The sequence below is a fragment of the Natator depressus genome, chromosome 17, assembly GCF_965152275.1.
Source record: "Natator depressus isolate rNatDep1 chromosome 17, rNatDep2.hap1, whole genome shotgun sequence".
In the NCBI taxonomy this organism is placed as follows: Eukaryota; Metazoa; Chordata; order Testudines; family Cheloniidae; genus Natator; species Natator depressus.
This window is the reverse complement of record NC_134250.1, coordinates 19,950,395-19,969,427: the sequence shown is the minus strand read 5'-3', so window position 1 is coordinate 19,969,427 and position 19,033 is coordinate 19,950,395. Positions and strand designations below refer to the sequence as shown.

Genomic DNA, 19,033 nt, shown 5'->3' with positions numbered 1-19,033 from the left:
GGCAAATGCTGCAAGAAATGATTTTGCACCATGCCGGCATTCAGTGCTCCCTCTGGGAGCGTGGCATTGCCATGTGCTTGGAGAGAAGGGCGAACTCCTGTGGTCCCCTTTCCCATCCCCTGCTGGCAGGAAGGGGGCGACTCCAGGCCCTGGTTTGATCACTCATTGCTCCATGCGTTGATTGGCCATCTCCAGGCAGTGCTCCTGGGATTGGCATGCCACTCACTCGCAAGGGGGGCGGAGCCCTGATAAGACCCGCCAAGTCCAGACCCACACGGCTCGAGCAGCAGAGGTGGCGCGTGGCTGGATTTTGGCGGCACGCACGTATGTGTTAATGTGATTTGTTGCACCCTCCCTGGTGCTGGGCAATACCATATAACATTATGCAAAGACCATTCAGCCAGTGACAAACTCCTCCAACGTGGTCGCTTCCTTAGTTTGTTCAATGGCTTAGAGTGCATTGCAAGGATTTTACTTCAGAGCTTATAGACACAACAGGTCCCCTCCCCAAACCACACCCACCATTAACTATGGCCTACTACAGCTGGTTATAGCTTGAGAGATGAGATGAGCCCCACAGACTGTGGGACCAGATAACTGAGTCCAGAGCTGGGGGCCTCTCACTGGCAATGCCCAATGCCAAGGCATCTGGATCCAGCAACCGCCAGCCGAAGCACCCCTCGTGCTATGGGGTGAGGGCCATAAGACAAAAGGCAGTTTTGTTCTGTGGTTTCACATAAGTGCCCAGAAGCCTTCGGCCACATGGTCAACCCAGAGAATGACCATCACATGAGTCAGGCAAGAAAGGGCCCTGGCTGATCAGCAGGGTCACTGGTCCTAGCAGCAGGTAGAGGATATAAACATACTGGGGCCTTAGCCCCAACTTCATTTTATGCTGCTGTTTGCCCCTCCCCCAGCATTTCGATAGCTTCCCATGTCTTGGTGGAGCAAAGAAGAGGAGGAGGAGGAAGAGAAGGAGATGGCAGAGGAGGAGGCCGAAGAGCTGGAAGTGGTAGAAGAGGACACAGAGGAAGAGAACATAGTCTCCTACACCCCCCTTTCTCCTCAGACATCCAACACAGAGCAGGTCCAAGAGCTGAACAAAGCAGAGGAGAACTGGTTCTGGAGCTGGCTCTCGCCATTCTCTATCTTCTCCGGGTTGACCACGGTGGCAGACAGGTACCGGCACTGGGAATCTGGGAGCAGGCCGTGCTCTGCAGAGGGCAACCCACCTGGGGGAAAAGAGGGGAGCCGGCAGCAGTGCTGGTGTGCCTCAAACCTACAGTAGGGGAGATGTTACTACAATGGCATGACAGCTTGGGAGGTGTCCCTCCAAGTCCTCTAGTGAGGCCAGAGGATCACTCCAACCTGCCACCATTTTCTAAATTCCCTGGAGGCTGAAGTCCTCTGTTCCCAGCTCATGCACAGCACCAGTGGAAGCGTCCCGCACACTGGGCCATCAGTTGTGGCCAGGCTGCTCCAGAGGGACTGTTTGCATGACCTGCTCCATCCGCTGAGACGGATCATTATCAATGCCAGGTCTCTAAAATGCTAGGGATGAACTAGAGCTGTGCAAAGCCCTGGGGATGAACTAGAGCTGGGCAAAGAAACAATTTTTCAGTTCAGTGGCTGAACCAAACCACTGGAAACCAGTTTGTTGCGGGGCAACCCTGGGGCTTTTTTAAAAAAAACTTGTTAAATATAAAATTGCAGTGAAATGTTTTTAAAAAGACATTTTGCATTAAAAAAATCTAACTGTTCTAATGCAAAAAATGTCAAAATAAAATGTTTTGATTTGGGGGGAATTTTTCCCCCTTTTTTCTTTTCTGTTTTTAACTGAAACAATTTGACAAATTTAACCCAAAGTCATAGAATGTTTCAGTCATCCCAAGTCTGCATTTTTTGACAGAGAAATTTTTGGCAGAAAAATGTTGTCGAACTGTGACTTTGGAATACCGTGGTGAGAGTTTTCGTGTTATGGACACTTACCCACTACAAGTGGGCCTGAGACTGGCGATAACTCGTTCCATTCAGACCATATCACAACCTTCACATGGGTGATGACTTTCAATCACTGCTAACATGGACTGGATTGAAAATGGTGACCTAGAGATGAAACAGGCAACCTCCAGTTACTTCAGTACTGATCCCTACAGCCTGCCAGTGTTGTGTGTGTAACAGATATAAAGAGCAACACTATACTTTCAGCCTAAATTAGTTATATTAAAGGAAACAACAAATCAAGAAAGAACAAAAGAAAAGTCTCCATGTGAGAGCACCATCTGTGCATCTCCTCTGGAATCTGCTGCTTCATTTCTGCCTCCCAAAATGTCAGCAGAAAGAATCAGTGCTCAGAAAGCCAAGTCTGAGATGGATTCCAGACCGGCACTGGTGCAATCGCTGCCTGAATAGTGTGTCCATTTCTGGTGTCCACAATTCAGGAAGGATGCTGATAAATTGGAGATGGTTCAGAGAAGAGCCATGAGAATGATTAAAGGATTAGCAAACATTCCTTACAGTGATAGACTCAAAGAGCTCAATCTATTTACCATAGCAAAGAGAAAGTTAAGGGGTGACTTGATTCCAGTCTATTAGTAGCTACATGGGGAACAGATAATTTAATAATGGGCTCTTCATAGAATCATAGAATATCAGGGTTGGAAGGGACCTCAGGAGGTCATCTACTCCAACCCCCTGCTCAAAGCAGGACCCCCAATCTAGCAGAGAAAGGTCTAACATGGCTGGAAGTTGAAGCTAGACAAATTCAGACTGGCAATAACTGTGAGGGTAATTAACCACTGGAACAATTTAACAAGGGTCCTCCTGGTGGATTCTCCATCACTGACAAATTTTAAAACGAGATGGGCTGGTTTTCTAAAAGCTCTGCTCTAGGAATTATTTAGGGGCAGTTCTCTGGCCTGTGTCATACAGGAGGGCAGACTAGATGATCACACTGGCCCCTTCTGGCCTTTGAATCTATGTACCACATCCAGTCCCCTAGTTTGTCTCCCACTTTACTCCTATGCCCCTTCAGGCCAGTATTCTTCCTGAGGAGGAAGGCAGGGGAGGATTTCCTTCCCAGCATATCAGTGGCATTCCTTCATCAGCAGACCGGGTTAGCTATTGGGCAGTGCAAGGCTCGCCCTTGCTTCCTAAAAAAGCTGGTGAGGCTTGTTCTGAAGGCATCCGTATCTTAACATCAGAGCAGGAGCTTGGATCAGAGGGTAAGAATTTAGCAAGCAGGTCAAAATGTGGGTTCAGAAACCTAACCTAGGAACGTGAGACTTGCCAGACCCCTGTCCCAGATAGCTCTGGTTTCCTCCTGGATTGATTAGACCCTTGATCTATCTCCACCTAATCTAGTGTCCTGTCCCCAAGTGTCCACTACCGGATGCTTCAAGGAAGGTGATCGTCTGATCAATTGTACCATGCTGTCCAAAGGCAACATTTCTTCCTTTGTCTTGCAGGTCAGCAGCTGTCACCCCTGAAGGAGGTTTAATGTTTTATTTTCTTAGCTTGCATAACGAATGTTATTAGTCATCTGAAAACTAGCCAGCCATTTAAAAACATGTGTCATTTCATCACCTTGAAATGGACATCTCTTAAACTTGCCACACCTGTTGCTACAATCAGTGTCATCCTGCAGGGCTGGGGAGAGAGACTAGCCGCACAGCAGAAGCCATGAGGACTTCCTCTCATCTCCCTTTTCCCTCCTAGGAAGAGATCTCCGCAGGAGCCCATCTGTTGCCGGCTGGACAAGAAGAGGCCCCCCGGCAACACATGCTCCGAGTGCGAGATCCTGTTCTGCAGGAAGTGTGAGGTGCTGCACTACAACCCGAGGTTCATAGAGCACTGCATCCTGGGCCATGGCAAGGAGGAGCCAGAGGGCAGGCGCTTGGGCTTCATCAGCCCCATTCTGAGCGCAGGTGGGTTGAACAAAGAGCTGATGGGCTGGGATTTGACAGTTGTGAAGCACTGCTAGGCATACCGGGTGCATGGGCTCCAACCTGCCTCGTGCTGCAGGCATGGCACCGGGCTAGCCCTAGGTATGTCAGGGCCTTACGCAGAGGATCCGTGTGCTTCCCCTTTACCCCCATCTCAAAGTAGATCCCCCTCTCTTGCCCTCCCCCTTCCCTACATCAGTCACTTCCCGTCCCTTTGCCCCCATTCTCCCCTTCCTCTTGCTAAGGAGTGGAACCCAAGCCAGCCTCCACGTGCAGTGCCTGAGAAACTCAGTGTGCATTGCACACCCTTCTCTGGGGTCTCCTTGCCTCCGAACCCGCCCGTCTCTTCCTGCAGCCCACACTGCTCCCAGAGTCCTGGGCTCTTCCAGCCAGCTGGCTTTCTCTCACGGCAGAGCTCTTCCCAGAATCATGGCATCCCTCAAACGGTAACGCCCTCGCTAGCCACCTCTCCAGCTCCAATGCTGGCTGGAAGTTCAGCCTGCGTGTGGCGAAACATCAGCACTGAGGACGCACCGCTGATGCCAACATTGCACAGGGTTAGGGCCACAGTAGATTCCCAAGCTGGTGCAGCTGGCTGGGGGTTGGCACCTGCCCTGCGGCAGGGAGCAGCGTCAAGAGCAGCAGCAAAAGGAGATGGGGAAAGAGAGGCCGCTAGACCACTGACAATTAAACACGGAGAGGAGACTGAAAGTTCCAGCATTCATCATTCAGGCTGTCAACCCCCCCCATCATAACGTGTGATCGTCCCTTATTCCAGATTCCATCAACCTGGCTGTCGCTCTAGGGGGAACAGAAGATGAAGAAATGGAGAGCAACTGTAATAATTCTCCTTTATTCCCCCATAAATCGCCTGACACCGCAGACATCTTGCATCTGCATTCTTGCTCCTAAAAGAAGGTGAGGGGCTGCCTGCCTGACGACGTGTCTACCTGGCCCGTGCGCTCAGTGGTCTTCCGCAGCACACAAGAGCCTTTCCCGTAGGACTGGTTGAAAATTAGCCATTGGAACGTTTTCTCGATGGAAAATGGGGTGTTTCCATTAAACAAAAATGTCTGCAGAAAGCATCTGGTTTTACTCAAACCAATTCGGTGTGTCACTGCAAATGCAAAAATCTGAACATTTGGGACCAAACAACAAATTTATTTATTTATTTACTTTTTTTTAATTTCAACAGGTTTTGGCCAAAACAAACAAAAAAACCCAGTTTGGTTGGCAGCATTTTCAGCCAAAATTTTGTGGGGTTTGGTTGCCAAAAATTGAGACATTTTTCAGTTTGGGGCTTTGGGGTTTTTTGACAAAAAGTCAAAAATTTCCACCCAAAAACCCTCCCAGCAAACCCAAACATTTTCCAACCAGCTCTCCCCTTGCCAGCCCCACCCCATGGAAGAGAAAAGCAATGCAGGGGGTTTCTTATACACCTCAGACCAATACCTCCACCTCCTCCTCTTCCCCGCTGGCATCTGAATGCTACATATAATAATAAGAGTATAATACAGATTGCATTAGCCACCCAAAAAGGTGACAGGCACTTTCCAACCGGAGACAGAGACAGTCCCTGGATGTGGAGCATGGAAAAAAAATCCCAAGGATGCCGAGGGATTATTCAGGGAGATAAAAAGGTCTGCAACGAAGAGTAACGGGGTGCAAGAGGCTAGGGTAGAGTCTGTTGGTGGAGGAAGGCATTTGGCAGTGGATGGAGATACATACATGCTGTACAGTCAATGCTGGGAGTGGAGAAGGGCTTTGGATCCAAACAAGCGTCTTTCCATTGGCTGCAGTGGACTTTGGATCTAGCCCCAGGGTTTTCTGTGACTGGCACCCCTTCAACCGCCACTCACCGATAATTCCCCCCATCAGTCCCGTTTCCACTGACCGGCCATCAGCATGGGTCACGTGTGTGCTGGGGAGCGTCTGAAATTCTCCCACCATTAGTCTAGCGCTGATGCAACCTCTCCCAGTGCTAGCAGTGATGGGAGCACCAGCCTGGGTTGGCTGCTCGTGTACCAGACTTAGCTGACACCAGTGGCTGGCGTGGAATAGCTCAGCCACGGCTGATAACACAGGTAGCACCGCACTGCTGACAGATCACTGGGGGAAGATTTCAGAAAATCCTAAGCGTAGAGACACCCTGACTTGGAGAGCAGAGTGGGGAGGGATAGCTCCGTGGTTTGAGCATTGGCCTGCTAAACCCAGGGTTGTGAGTTCACTCCTTGAGGGGGCCATTTAGGGATCTGGGGCAAAAATTGGGGATTGGTCCTGCTTTGAGCAGGGGGTTGGACTAGATGACCTCCTGAGGTCCCTTCCAACCCTAATCTTCTATGGTTCATTAGAGCCACTCATCAGCTGGTCAGGGAGGCTGAAATTCACCAGTGTAGAAGGCCTACACACCCCTTAAATTCCAGTCCAGCCCACAAAATAGGGTGGTGCATAACCCTGGTGCTTGTTGTGACAGATGCTATTTCGCCAGGTGCTCGGGGATTGAACCAGGGACCCCAGAATAGTTTTCTCATCCTGCAAAAAAATTTGAGATTTGAACGTTTTTTCCCATCCCTCATGGAGACAAAAAAGTCAAAAATCTTCAAAATTTTTATGACCTTAAAATCTTGGGGGCAGAAATCAGTTTGGGTCAATTGAAATATTTCACTTCAATCATTTTGAAACGTTTCATTTCGTTTCGACCTTCCTCCCCCACCCCCACTACAATGAGCTGAAATTGCCAAACCAAAAATTGTTTCAAACTGGGAAACCAAAACTTTGCATTTCAAAACCATTACAACAGGACAGTTTGACAATTTCAAACCTTTGTTTTCCAACACTGGCTTGAGCCAGGAGCTTCTTGGAAACTGACCCTTTCCCGCCATCAGCAATTCCTGAGGAAAAACATTTTGTCAAAAAATTCCCCACCAGCTCAACTCCAGAGCAAAAACCATGAGCTGCTCCAGCGCGAGCTAGAGAGCCAGGCTCTGTACCTGGGGCTGGAGGACCCGTGTCGTCTGTGGACTGGGCAAGACACACACACTGACCGGTGGGTTACATTGGCCCTCTGCAAAGGGGTCAATTTCAGCCCAAGGAAATTGTGGTCACATTGTGTGTATGAGCGTGTGTGTGTGAGAGAGATTCTCCCATGCTTTTCTCTGCTACCTGGAGTTCTGAATTTTTGTTCCTCAAGGTGGTCTTCACCCTCCCTAGGACTCAGTTGCTTTCATGTAGATGCAGTAGCGAGTTAAAAGCCGCAGAGCAGTGATCTGAGAATAGGGGTGCAGTTTAAGGGGTGCTAATTGGATAGCAGGTGAAGCGCCACTAGGAAGCCCAGAGGGGGGGCACTTGGGTTCTGGCTGACGAAGGCACAAGAAAAACTGAGGTCTCTAATCAGAAAGAGACAAGCTGAGTTTTTCTCTCTGTGCAGCACTCTTTGGCCCGTGCTAGCAGGGGGAATTGTTGATAGCCAAGGTCCAGCAGCTGTGCGGATAGGCTGTAAATTAGATGCCTAAAACTAGAACAAGGAGGAGTCCGGTGGCACCTTAAAGACTAACAGATTTATTTGGGCGTAAGCTTTCATGGGTAAAAAAAAACCCACTTCTTCAGATGCACGGAGTGAAAACTACTTAACTCTAGACTACGGACCTTTTCTGGGGTCATGTGTTAAAACATGACGGTGCCATGATCTCCTTATGTGCAAAGGACCAAGCTGTGTTATAGCCATGTTGCAGCCCTGGGATTTATACATTTGCTGGTGTAGATGCACCCATCGTCCCTGTCGGGAGAATGGCAGGCTCTGGTTATTGCAGATCTCACAGCTGAATAGACAATTCTCAACCACAGAAGACAAAATGCTACTGTAAGTGCTTGTCTCTGGACCAGCCACATGCACTGGTCTGATGGGACCAGGCTGTCTCCTGTGGCAGATGGCTCCCGATTCATCTACCAGCCGTTTCCAGCTCCTCCTCTCCCCAGTCCTCGTCAGGCTGTCTCCTATGGTGCCCGATTCACAGCTACTCTACTTGCTTTTCTCCTCTATCCTCTGCCGTCACCAAACGCTGTCCTCACTCATGCTTGGTGACATTCCTCCTAAGCGCGTGGCCCTCTGATCTCAGGGGGACGCTCCCAAAGCGCAGTCAATGAAGTGCTCATTAATCTGAAGCCACCCCTCCAATCCCACTGACCGGCGGAAGGAAGGAGGCGCGTACTCTGTCTTTTCCACCACTCGCCCTGCAGAACCTCCTGTCTGCCGCACAGGTGCTAGTGGGTCTGTGCTCCTCTACCAACCATTTCCAGCTCCCCCTCTCCCCAGTCCTCGTCAGTGGTGGCAGCATGAATTGACCTGCTTCAGGACTGTTTCATTCCCTTCAACGGGGTTCTGCTTCCAGCTAGAAACAATGTTCCGAAGATCACCGCACTCCAAGGAATTTTTTGCCTTGGATGGGGTGGATTTTTCAAGCCCTGCTTGTTTCAATGGTCTTGGGTCTTGCAACACTGAAAGAGCTGCGAGGTGCTCATCATATCTCTTTGTTCCCACACAACCGCAACCCGTGCTAGAAGGGCAGGAAAGAGATTTATAAACAGGCAACTTCTGACCTTCTATATTTGCTCGTATATTTTTCTAGTTGCCTAGCAGGCTGAAATGCCTTCAGCTCCCTGGTTGGAATAGAATCACCCTGCCTGCCTGTAGGTATCCTGATGCCATGGATCTGGTCCCAGGTGAGCAGATGAGTTCCAGGGATATTAGCATAGCAGGTGTCTGGAAGCTCATCCATTTGCTGGAAGAACTCCAGGTCTAGCTATTAGGTGCTTGGATGCCACAAAGCTAGGTTTCTGGCTGAGAGATGAGCTCCAGAGCTGGCAGCAGATGGCTAGATAGCATGAAGCCAGCCATTTAAGTTAGGGACTTAATCTGAAGACACGTTAGTACTAGGCTGAGAACCAAATACTGGTTTTGCAATCTGGGCTCGGTGGGAATGCAGCACTGCCAAACCCAAGCATATGAAAAATAATGGATCGGGTCCAAAAGAATTCATGAGATTGGCATGAAAATCGTGAGGTTTTTTTAATAATAAATATTGGGTTCTTTTTGTTTGCCTTCTGGTGTTTGAGCCTCTCTAGGATGCGCTTGCTTCATGTCTTTAAGATTTTCTCTGCAATCACAAGGACTAGAAACTTAATTTCTTTTCATTTCTTCTCTAAAGACCTGCCTCCAGGAGCTGAGGGTTTAAGAAGAACACCATTAATTGTGAACGCTGGCAACACGAGAACATGAATAGTTCCCCAGACACCTGCTCTCCTGCCCTGTAACAAAGCTTGCAGGATTACAGTGTCTAGTTTGGATCATATGCTCAAAACCTCCATACATATAATGGACATTTTGTGGGCCATAGATTTAGCTTCACATGTTTTGGCTGCATCAGTGTAACCCTGCCCCCACCCCCAAGAACGAGTGTGCAAGGAGTTTGTGACTTGACACAGAATTGTACTCTGCTAGCCAACACCACATGGGGGAAGGAGGTCCGAGTGGCCGAAGAATCTCAAATATTCCTGCAGGCTCAGGAATGCTGCGTGCCTGACATACTCGGAGAAGCAAGGTCACGGAGGAGAAAAGACCCATTGTAAAATGGGCTCTGAGACAGGGCTGCCTGGTGGCTTGGAGCTTGCCGTATTACATGAAGTGTGAGCTCCATCCAGCCCAAGGAGCTAAGTTGGGAGGATCTCAGCATAGACAACTGGGGCAGTGCTAATTAGCAGGTGCCCTGTGTATATTTCTTCTGTCCTATCCCAGAAGGGAGGTCAGGGGAAGCCGTTCCTTTTATTTTCCCTGCTACTTCTTGGACTTCATTGGAGAATCCTCCTCCTTCCATTTCTGCTTCCCCACTTTGATTCAGCTCATGTGATTCACTTATTGCTCAGGATCAACCCTACGATAACAAACCAGTGCATGTAGCCCAGCGCTCCTGAGCAGCCCTGCAATAACAAACCAGTGCATGGAGCCCACTGCTTTTGCGTAGCCCTACAATAACAAACCAGCATGTGCTGCCTGCACTCCAAGAACCACAAACCAGTCCGCATGTAGCCCAGCGCTTCTGAGCAACCCTAGGATAACAAACCAGTGTGTGCGGCCCAGCACTCTTGCATAACCATACAATAAAAAATCATTACATGCAATGGAGAAACAATATTTCAGCTCGGGACGAGACTTCCATTTTAAGCTCCAGGGAGTTATTGTGAGTGACAGAGTGGAAAAATGGGGAAAACGGCCTGAAAACCCGCCTTCATCAGAGCCACATGTTCTGAATTAGACCCCTCCCTACTCCCCACTGAAGCTCAGAAATCCCTTCATTTCTCAGCAACCGTTTTGGACATTCCACAATGTTTGTTCTTGATATGATTTTACAAGTAAGGATGTGCACAGCTGCAGACAGTGTGCTACCATGCGAACAATCCCAGAATGCACAGAGCCTGACCGCAGAACATTGCACCATGGGATGCCTTCCCAGAAAGCAGTCTGGTCTGTACTGGGCCCAGTCCTATAGACATATTCATAAATGATCTGGAAAAGGGGGTAAACAGTGAGGTGGCAAAATTTGCAGATGATACAAAACTACTCAAGATAGTTAAGTCCCAGGCAGACTGCAAAGAGCTACAAAAGGATCTCACAAGACTGGGTAACAAAATGGCAGATGAAATTCAATATTGACAAATGCAAAGTAATGCACATTGGAAAACATAATCCCAACTATACATATAAAATGATGGGGGTCTAAATTAGCTGTTACCACTCACGAAAGAGATCTTGGAGTCATTGTGGATCGTTCTCTGAAATCATCCAATGTGCAGCGGCAGTCAAAAAAGCCAATAGAATGCTGTGAATCATTAAGAAAGGGATAGATAATAAGACAGAAAATATCATATTGCCTCTATATAAATCCACGGTAGGCCCACATCTTGAATATTGTGTGCAGATGTGGTCACCCCATCTCAAAAAAGATTTATTGGAATTGGAAGAGGTTCAGAAAAGGGCAACTAAAATGATGAGGGGTGTGGAACGGCTTCCGTATGAGACTGGGACTTTTCAGCCTGGAAAAGAGATGACTAAGGGGGGATATGATAGAGATCTATAAAATCATGACTGGTGAGGAGAAAGTAAATAAGGACGTGTTATTTACGCCTTCTCATAACACAAGAACTAGGGGTCACCAAATGAAATTAATAGGCAGCAGGTTTAAAACAAACAAAAGGAAGTCTTTCTTCACACAGTGCACAGTCAACCTGTGGAATTCTTTGCCAGAGGATGTTGTAAAGGCCAAGACCATAACAGCGTTCAAAAAAGAACTAGATAAATTCATGGAGGATAGGTCCAATCAATGGCTATTAGCCAGGATGGGCAGGGATGGTGTCCATAGCCTCTGTTTGCCAGAAGCTGGGAATGGGCGACAGGGGACGGATCACTTGATGATGACCTGTTCTGTTCATTCCCTCTGGGGCACCTGGCATTGGCCACTGTCGGAAGACAGGACACTGGGCTAGATGGACCTTTGGTCTGACCCAGTGTGGCCATTCTTATGGTTATCTGGAAAAAGCACAGTGCTTTGTGGATGCCTGATTCACAGGGAAGTGCCTTAAACCAGCATAAACAAAGCACGGGGAGGCACCCTTCGGCTGCGGTTATTCTGCTTTAGTTATAGTGGAAGAACATGCTCTGTAGAAAAGATCTTATATAGCTCAGCAGCCTTTTAGCTCTGCAGTTAGCAAGATCCCATTCTCCCTTGAGCCTAGATGTTTATCTAGCACCATCTTGCTCTAATCACAGCATCCTAACAGCGCTCCCTGACGAAGGAATGGGTCCTTGCTGTAAAGGCAAGTGACAGGCGAGGAACAGCAAGCTCTGCTCATTGCGCCGCTCGCGTTAACACAATTGGAGCCCATCTATGGGAAAGGATAAGCATGTTTCTCACTAGACAGTGGGACCTGCATGGAGGTGAATGGCACAGCCTGACCGCAAGGTCATAGATACAATCACAGATCGAGTGCTAGGGAAAAACCCCTTCACAAACGACCCCCATCCAAGTGTCAGCCCTTATAGAAGCGCTTAAGAGTCTGGCAGTGCCTTGCGTTTGTACAGCGCCTCGCACAATGGGGTTGTGGTCCATGATGGAGGCTCCCAAGTGCTATGATACTACAAATAAAGTATTACCAGAACCCCTGAAACATACAGCTAGGGGCAGGCTCACCTCCAATCAGGGCTGGAATCAGCACCCTTTCCTATCAACATCTTGCCTCCTGCCTTGCTAAGTACCTCCAATGACCGGAGAAGAGGACACATTGTTTAATAGTTAGCGTAAGGGCTTGGGTTTTGGTTCTATTCCCGGTTCTGCCACAGACTTGCTGTGTGGCCTTGGTCAGGTCACCTTATCTTTGGGTGCCCCGTTTCCCCTTTTCTAGAATGCGCCAAGCAATACCCACCTCCCTCCTGGGATTGGGGGGGCCTTGTAGGATTCAGTCACTAAGATGTATCAGGTGCTCTGCGGTCCTTGGATGGAGATGGGGAGTGTCTGTGGCTCAGCCTTGGCCTAATTCCAACACTGCGTGAGATCCTATTTGTCCTTCATCAAATGAGGCGAATCCATGTCGCCTCCGGGAACATGCCCTTTCGTTAGCAATTCCACATCTGATTTCCCTGAAGTCCGGGGAGCTGCCATCCTTTATGATTAACATGCTTGGGCTTTCTTCCCAGCCTCTCTTATCTGAAGAAGAAATTCCTTCCCAGCCCTTTCATAGACCTGTGATTGTTCTGTTCTTTCCCCCTATCTATCTCCCCCACAGCCACTGGGAGCTGGTGGAGGTTAGGCGAGGGGGCCAGATCCCTCTGCGGGGTAAGTTGTTTGAGCTCTGTGGAGTTGGAGCAGGAATGAACTCGGCCCACCCTGCCCTCCGCACGTATTGCGACACCTTCCGCATTGTTCTGCGCTTTATATCCTGTCCCCCGCCAACATACCTGGGTGTCAGTAGGCAGCAAACAAAACACACCACTGGCATGTTACAACACGAAGAAAAACAAACAGGGGCAGATGCCCCTTTGTCTCTTCAGCGATGGGGGAGGAGTGACTCCTTAGCCAGAGCCGGTGTGGGCCAGGAAGTGGTCAATATTGTGTCTCACCAGCTCATCCCCAAACAGAACTGGCATCACCCATGCACTGCTGCTATGGACGGCCACAAGTTAATCCTCCGTGCTCCTTATTTCAGCTCTGGAGGAAAACGAAATTAACGAATCACAATGCTGGAAGAAATCCTTGCTAATCAGGGGCCTGCTCTTGTGAGGTGAGGCCCTTTAATCCTCAGTGAAGGATCGCATCCCAAGGCAGGAGCAGGCCCTTATTTAGTATAATGCCCTTCATACACACCGTAGCCCGAAATGCTTACACAGTTAAACCAGCTCTTCATTGCAGGGACTGGGTTTAGTACAGGGAAGAGGCAGCTGAGCAGTTGGTGGCCGGGGTGAAAAAAAGCCCCTGGGAAATCTTCATGATCTGTTGTTGTGCCAGTTGCAATTTGAACAATCAAAGCTGGTTTCGACAGCTACGGATGAAAAGCTTCTAACAGATGCCTGCGACAATCAGATCAGAGGGAAACTTTTCCCCGCCCCTGGAAAATAACCCACTTTGTGCCTTTATTGGGAACACTGCATTTCATCCTACTTTGGTCCAAAACAGTCTCCAGGATTCCACTAACAAAGCCAGCCCACTCCATTCCCTTGCTGGCAGCTAATCTGTTAAAATAAACTCAGCAATGCCAACCACAAACATTCGAAAGAAACCAACAAGCCATACGCCTCCCAAATAAATCTTGCGATTGGCTTAAAAATCAAGAGATTCCTTTTATTTGCATTTTGAGCTTTTTAGAGTTCACTGCGGTCACATTCTCAAGCTTTCCTCTGCAGCAAGAAAGGCTAGAAACTTGCTCTTGTTTTTACATGAAAGTTGAATTTCTCACAAATATCACATGCCTCCAGGAGCAGGGGCTTTAAGAAAAAACATCAGCCAGTGTGAGACCTGGCAATATTGTGAGCTAAGGGTGAGATGCCCGGAGCTGCCTCAGCGATGGGATACCCAGATCCCATTCATTGCAATAGTCCCTCTGATTGAGGGAGTACAGTCACTATCAGTTAGCAGGGTTCACAACAGAGATACCTGAGGTATCACCTTGTTCCCCATGCTTCAGCAGAGGGCTCAAGCTGGCATGATAAATGTGAAGGGGTGACTGGTACAGCATTCTCCGAGAAGGCTGGAGGACTCTGGAAATTGCTCTCCTACCAGAGTCAACCCAGCCCAATTCGATGGTCTTCTGGGCACGCAGTGGAAGATGCCGGTTTGAGAGGCTTTGGAGAAAGGTGCCAGGGAACTGGGATTTGGTTTTTATATGGGAAAGGCCTTACCCTACATTGTTATCAAATCCTTTAATTCCTGCCCAGGAGTGCCCTCTGCTGGACCAAACCAGGAGGCCAGGCTGCTTTAAGAGCTGCTTAAATCAGCAAAACTGGAGAGCCACACACACTGCGAGCGAAAGCTGGAGAAGCAGGATGTAAAGGGAGCTGGAAGCCAGGAGACCTCCAAAGAGGGTGTGAGCCGGGACAGCTGCTGGTGAGGAGGCAGCTTTAGACAAGGATTCAAACGCTTTTGATGGCAGACTCCAGCAAAACATGTGTCCCCTTCTACTTCCGAGACATTCACTCACTTTCCCGGGGGCTCAGGAGTTGAGAGTCCGAAGTGTTCTTGAAAAAAACAGGGCAACATCTCTGCAGGCCCCTCTCCCTGTTGGGCAACTTCTGCAGCGTGGGCAGGATGCAAGCGTAGGGTTACCACTCTGGTTTCTTGATTTCCTGGGCTACCCAGGCCAGCTACTGCTGAGGCATCCAGAAGAGACACATCTCCAAGAAGATGGAGAGAATGTCGTAAATACAATCCCCAGAGACCAGGCAGAGAAATTCCCTAGCTGATCCATCTGCGTGATGTGGCCCCACCACTGAGCACCACATCACAGCCCAGTCTACGGCATTACCTGGGAAATCAATACACAATCACTGAATCAGCCAGGAGCCAAAGATGGAGCAGAGTTATTATGTCCCATGAGTCCAAACCACCCCCACCCTCCCACCCCCGCTATTTTGTCTATTTGCCCAGTCTAGATTTCGGTTTCCAGGAGCGTAGCTTTCACCATTGCCCTTAGGAGATTATGCTTCTTTTCAGATGCTCCCAGCTAATTCAGAAGCACAAGCCGACGATGTTTCAAAGGGTTTTAATTGGCGTGTGCAGTGTTTTGTGTTTACAGTAAAGGATACTTTCATGGCTACACAGACCACCTCCTCCACCAAGCAAACGGATGCCAGTCTAAACTGCTGTAATTTACAACTTCTTCTGGATCTCTCAGCGAGTTACAGTAGCCTACGCTAACCCCTGAATTTGGCCTGGAGAATGATCAGAGTTGTTCTCATCTGTCACCAAATGAACACAGCAAGATTAGAGCCACTGGAAAAACGGAGGAAAAATTCGCCAGTCATTTGGAAATTACGTTCCGTTTCGCAGGTTCAACATGGGCCCATTCTCCCTTGGTTTGTTTGTTTTAATTGAAAACGTTCAATCTGCATTTGTCAGCTCCCCCCTTTTTTTCGGTAAACGGTCCAGTGGAAACCCCAGTTTGGGATAAACGAAAAATGGCAATAGCAGGTTTGATAAAAATTCCCATTAAAAATATTGTGAAAAACAACATAAAAAGTATGTGGAAAAAGTCAACAGGGTTTTAGTTTTTAGAGTCTCTTCCCCCCCCCCCACAAAACTTTTCATCTTACGGGAAATATGTTGGCATCTTTGGTCCCCCCTCCAAATATGTTTAAAGTTTCAGCCATCTGGACCCTGGCACGTCAGGGTGGTAGTTCTGGGATTATCCAACCCTGCCAGGCTAAAGGGCCAGTCTCCTCCTGTTTGCACGTGGAGATGTCTTTGAACTGAGAAGCTGGTCTTGTCTTCTCTAGAGCTCTGTAAAATGCCCATTTTAGCGCTTCTGCTTAGGGGGGCCCATGGGCTAATCCACTGAAGAACACGCAGGCCGGAGAGATCTGCCCACTGTTCATCTCAAGGTAGCGACTATCCCTGCTCACCTGTGCCAGTCATTGGGATGGCTCCTGAGACAGGAGTTCAAGTAGATCACTGACAAGAGGTACCTGGGTGAAGGACCAACCTGGGAAGCTAAACATGTATCTAAATAAAAGCCCTCCCCATGGGGATCAGCCGCCATCTTTTCAATGCCATGTTCAGGGCCGGATTTTGCCCTTGTCTGTGCCCAGGGCATCAATGCGTGGAGGGGGACGGAAGGCACAGCATGGCCCCGGTCATGTCCGATTGTGTGGGAGATCAGAAGAGAGTCTGACTGGAATTCCTGCCCGAGCAGCCAATCCACGGCAGCTGGGTGGCCCATTTCCCAGTCGCCACCACCTGCAGCTTGGCCTGGTCGAACTTCCAGTATTGGTCGTCCCTGAAGAAGTACACGAAGCCATCCTGCTGCGTCAGAGCGCCATTCACCCCGGCCGGGACCCCGTTCCAGTCCCTCAGGCTCCTGGGGTAGTAGCGCTCCACCTGCAGGGACTCCTCGCTCACCACGTAGTACTTGGGGCCCTTGAAGAGCACCAGGTGGCGGAGCTGCTGGAAATAGAGGGCCGCGTCGAGGTGGCGAGGGAGGTTGCTGGTGCTGCATTTCTGGGGGAATCCCGCCTCCAGGGCGGACCCTTTGTATCGCCAGCATCGGCCGCCTGGGGAGAAGCCAGAGACAAAGCTGGTTAGGATCGCTGCGGGGGGAGGCTGTGTAGGGGCCAGGACACACAGAGGGGAAGTCAAGAGCCATGATCTATCGACAGCATTTTGACAATGACAAGAGAGAGACAGGGAGCTGGTTTCTCAAAGGTGTGTAGGTACTAAATACTAGACAGCACGTTTCATCAGCAGATCTCAAAGTGCTTTACAAAGGAGCACAGCACCATTCCTGCAGTTTTACAGATGGGGAGACTGAGGCACAGAAAGGCAATGTAATTTTGCTCAAGGTCACCCAGCAGGCCCGTAGCAGAGCTGGGAATAGAACCCAGCTATCCCAAGTCCCAGTCCAGTGCTCTATCCACTAGGCCACATGGGCAGGTCAAATAGGCACTTGGAGGAGGACAGATGGTGTTGTGGTTCAAGTGTAACACTGCACCCCAAGTGGGCTGCCGGCAGGAGGGATCTGGATCTAAAAGCAGGAGCCTTTCCTGCCAACCTAAATGACCCAAGGCTGCAGCAGGCTCGTCTGTGGCCCAGTACCACACTGCGGGAGGTCCCACGCCCTGGGCTGTGATTCAGATCTGGGGCCAGCTCACCCATGGTGAATCGCACAGAACTCAGATAAACTGCCTTGGAAGGATGAACACCTTGTGGATGGTGCCCATACCCAGCACCGCCCACCTTAGTTTGCAAACCATAGCTACGAGAGGTCAGACCTGCCTGCCCTCATTCACCTCCGTGGGCATGGACCCTGAATCCTAATGCCTGCATTTGGTAGCAGACTCTTTCCGCAGACACACCCAGCTGCTCTGAGATCATGGGCAGAACTGGGGAAGATGCTTTCCACAGGAATATTATTAGTTCCCGTAGCCAGCTGCTGTGTCCTTGGACCATCCATCTATACATGCTCCCCAGTGCTGGTCACACATGCCTGCTGCACCACTGTTGGCTGTCAATCAAATGAAAACAAAAGGAGGGGGGGGAATCAAGGCCATGGCTACAAAAGGCTGACTCAGAGGGAGGAGGGAGATGGGTGTAGATTTCTTAATGACAAACAACCAGCAGGTGTCAGTGTGGTCCAATTTATGATAGGTTCCCCAGCCCTACATCAGAATCCCTGAGCGATTCCCAGGGGGAAGAGGGATACTTACCAGGTTTGGGGTTTATTATTAAAAGACAACAGCCCAACTAATGCCCCCTTCACAGATTGACACGCAACAACAGAGGATCCTAAAGGGCTAATGTGGACTGCAAAGAGGCCTAGATGCGCTCAGGAAACCTGTGATCAAACCCAGCTCCGGGCTCACAAGGGGGAACTCACCTGCACGGGATATCCTACCTAAGGTACTTATAGGGTGACCAGCACTGTAATACCTAAGCACCTCACAATTTCTTTCACGCTTTTCTCCTCCCAACACCCTGGTGAGGCAGGGTAGGGCTGTTATCTCCATGGCACAGCTGGGGAACTGAGGTGCAGGAAAGGCTAAGTGACTTGCCCAAGGTCTCTCAGGAAGTCTGTAGCAGAGCAGAGAACTGAACCCAGGTCTCTCAAGTCCCAGGCTACAAACACCTGTCTTATTCCGATTATATTTACTCGGTGCCAAAGCGCGCGTCACTTGCCAGACACGCAGCAGATAGGGCAGCCATCCCGACAGGCCAACCAGCTCAATAAACTCTAGGTCAGTGATTCTCAAACTTTTTGGCTCCTTTCACATAGCCCCGACCCCCAGTTTGAGAACCCCTGCTCTAGGTCTTCGCCCCCCACTGTTCAGGAAGTGGAAGTGGGAGAGGCTGGCTGAAGAGACTGGCAATGGGATACAGGGCCATTCACCTCTTCCAGGGCATGGACTGAAACCCCTGTGAGAAGAGCCTGTCTCCTTAGAGACGGACTGAATGGGCTGCTGGCTAATCTCCCCTCTCAGCCTTTGTGAGGTGATCCCTCCCGGGCAGGGGTGAGGCAAGATCACCCTGCTCTTCCTGTTCCTGTTGCCCGAGGCCCCAGGGCTGCCACAAGTTGTGCAAAAACCAACACAATACACAACCAGCTGAGCACTTGCTATTCCCACTGCTTCCCATAGGGGCCGCTGGTGCGCAGCGCCTCAATGCCAAGCCAGTCACTCCAGAGCAAAACCAAGGATCTCAGGACAGATGCAACCAGCGGTGAGTGCATGGACCAGCCCTTACTGGGATCCTCCACACCGAGGACCCTCCATTGCCACTGAGTGCACCTCCTCCGGCTGGTGAGCCCCGAGCGGTGCAGTGAAATCCCGGGGTCAGGGC

General features: G+C 49.7%; 2 protein-coding genes across 3 annotated transcripts in view; one reads left to right on the top strand and one right to left on the bottom strand.

The window, feature by feature from the left end:
- The first annotated feature begins 817 nt into the window (after window positions 1–817).
- Window positions 818–4,856, top strand: C17H17orf50 (chromosome 17 C17orf50 homolog). The gene is made up of 3 exons (XM_074974954.1): window positions 818–1,185; window positions 3,766–3,926; window positions 4,723–4,856. Exons 1-3 carry the CDS (start codon window positions 935–937, stop codon window positions 4,854–4,856), a joined length of 546 nt encoding a protein of 181 aa, XP_074831055.1. The 5' UTR covers window positions 818–934.
- Window positions 4,857–15,128: 10,272 nt separating this feature from the next.
- MMP28 (matrix metallopeptidase 28) overlaps window positions 15,129–19,033 on the bottom strand; it is a 42,374-nt gene continuing 38,469 nt past the window's right edge. For both annotated transcript variants that reach the window (XM_074974844.1, XM_074974845.1), the window contains exon 8: window positions 15,129–16,752. In XM_074974844.1, coding sequence (XP_074830945.1) covers window positions 16,358–16,752 — 395 coding nt within the window. In that variant the 3' untranslated portion in view covers window positions 15,129–16,357. The remainder of the gene's footprint in view (window positions 16,753–19,033) is intronic.